General features: G+C 48.1%; 1 protein-coding gene across 1 annotated transcript; it reads left to right on the top strand.

Moving 5' to 3' along the window:
• The first annotated feature begins 784 nt into the window (after positions 1 to 784).
• LOC123058474 (membrane protein PM19L) lies at positions 785 to 2063 on the top strand. Its single transcript, XM_044481192.1, has 4 exons — positions 785 to 1030; positions 1166 to 1385; positions 1505 to 1550; positions 1686 to 2063. The coding sequence occupies exons 1-4, from the start codon at positions 904 to 906 to the stop codon at positions 1761 to 1763; spliced, it is 471 nt and encodes a 156-aa protein (XP_044337127.1). The 5' UTR covers positions 785 to 903; the 3' UTR covers positions 1764 to 2063.
• The last annotated feature ends 303 nt before the right edge of the window (positions 2064 to 2366 follow it).

Here is a 2366-nt window from a genome sequence, read left to right as displayed (position 1 = left end):
GGACGAAGTAAAACCGAACGAAAAAAAAGTCAGACGAAAAAAAACCAGACGAAAGTGGTGGGACTATTCAACCAACTCATCCATTAGGAGTAGAGATTTGGGGATTAGAGGGATGGGGTGAGATTTGAGGGGATTGGGCGGAGTGAAGGGCTTCACCAAATTCCTTCACGTCCGCAATCGATTTTAGGCTTGCAATCGTGCTCTTAACCGGACATCCTAGCCGTCCATCTTGTGATCCAGTGGCCCAAGACGCAATCATATGTTTCCTTTTCTTTATTACTACGTAGTACTCCCTCCGTAAACTAATATAAGAGTGTTTAGATTACTATTTTAGTGATCTAAACGCTCTTATATTAGTTTACAGAGGGAGTATTTGGCATCTACCAGACTTGTGTTGCACGCAGCATCATACCAAGAGACGACGGCCAAAGCTGCGTTCCACGGCTGTAAAGCAATAAAGCGCGGGAACTAAACTAAACTGAACCAAAAAAGGGTCGATGCATATAGTATGCATGTCCGGCAAGGAAAGGTATCCACTGTCCAGGCAGCCGTCATTTTATCCTCGAGGCCAACGGATCGAATCTCTGACAGGTCGAGAGGCCGAATGCCCCAGACCGCGGGGACGGCTGCCTTAAGCATCAAGTTTGTCACAAACTTGACGTAACCCAGCCTCCACAAGCAAGCAATCGGCTGTCCATGCAGCCGAGGGAAGCAAGGAACAAATCTAGCCTGGATTTTCCCGTCGATCGTTCGTGCGCACGCCCTGTATCTATATATAAGGTGCAGCTGCCGATACAATCCTTAAGCCGCCTGAAATACTGATACTGACCAGTAGAAGAAGTAGAGCGCAGCCTCTGAATCTGATCGGTGGAAGCGTTCACAGCTAGGAGCACGCACGCACACATGGCGAACGCGGGGCTGAAGCCGGTGGCCGGCCTCCTCCTGATGCTCAACTTCTGCATGTACCTCATCGTCGCCGCGGTCGGCGGATGGGCCATCAACTTCGCCATCAACAACGGCTTCTTCATAGGTACGTACTGCTCACTGCTAGTGCATAATCCGGGTGCATTATCTTGTAGGGAACAAGCGTTAATTCGCGGTGTCCTCCGTGCCTATGTATCTTGTGTAAATTCCCTGGGCTGAGCAGATGTTTGTTGTTATACAGGTTCCGGGCTGGAGCTGCCGTCACACTTCTCTCCGATCTACTTCCCGATAGGGAACGCGGCGACCGGGTTCTTCGTCATCTTCGCCGTGATCGCCAGCGTGGTCGGTATGGGGGCGGCGCTTGCCGGGTTCCACCATGTCCGCGCGTGGAGCCACGAGAGCCTGCCGGCGGCAGCCTCCTCCGCGTTCATCGCCTGGATGCTCACGCTGCTTGCCATGGGGTATGTAGGAGTATATGACCACTTCTGCGTACCACACTCCCAACTCTCTTTGCATGCGTGCATATGTAACGTTTTGCCTGACCTATTTGTATCCTCTTTGGCACCTTCTGATTCTCCAGATTGGCAGTTAAGGAGATTGACCTGAACGGCAGGAATGCTAGACTGGTAAGACCGACAGACGCACTGTTTAATTTGATCAGCATTCGTAGTCGTAGGGAATCAAGTTGTGAGTTTGTGACTACTGATGTGGCACGATATAATTATTAATAACTGTTTGTGTTGGTCTGGATTGACTCGTAGATAACCATGGAGGCTTTCACCATCATACTGTCGGGGACGCAGCTCTTCTACATACTCGCTATACACGGAGGGAGGTGAAGGGCCAGCTCAAGTGGGCAACATCGATTGCCGATGGAATATTTGCTTCCAAGCGTGATGATTCAAGGCCGATATATCAACTACAACTAGGCGAGCATTGGTTCACGGCCGGGTTGCATGTATACATCTTTGATGTGGTGTTAAAAATTTGTGTATCGTGTGTTTATTGCTGAGACGGAAATGCACTGTGCATGTGTGAGTTTGTGTGTGTGTGTAAGCGTTAGATGTGTGTTCAGATTTCCGCGTGATTTGTTGATTGGAAACCAAACACTAAGCTATCATATTCATTTGATTTGAGTATATCGTCTTTTTTACGAAAATTGTTAATGTTAATTACTTCCTCTGTTCATAATGTAGTGCATGCAGATTTTTTTTTAAGTCAAACCTCACACCCGTTGATCAAGTTTGTGAAGAAAAACATTTACATCTTGAAAGCTAAACATATATCATTAGACTCATCATAAGATGTACTAATTTCATATTTGATATATTTGGTGTTGTGTGTCATAGTTTTCTCAGCGAGCAAAAGCACCCCCCCCCCCCCTGCGGCATTCACATGTATGCGCTTTGGGATGACCCATGTGCGTGATGGGGCGCCCCTGT

The sequence above is a fragment of the Triticum aestivum genome, chromosome 3A, assembly GCF_018294505.1.
Source record: "Triticum aestivum cultivar Chinese Spring chromosome 3A, IWGSC CS RefSeq v2.1, whole genome shotgun sequence".
NCBI lineage: Eukaryota > Viridiplantae > Streptophyta > Magnoliopsida > Poales > Poaceae > Triticum > Triticum aestivum.
Note: the sequence above shows the minus strand (reverse complement) of the source record. Positions and strands in the feature narration are given on the sequence as shown.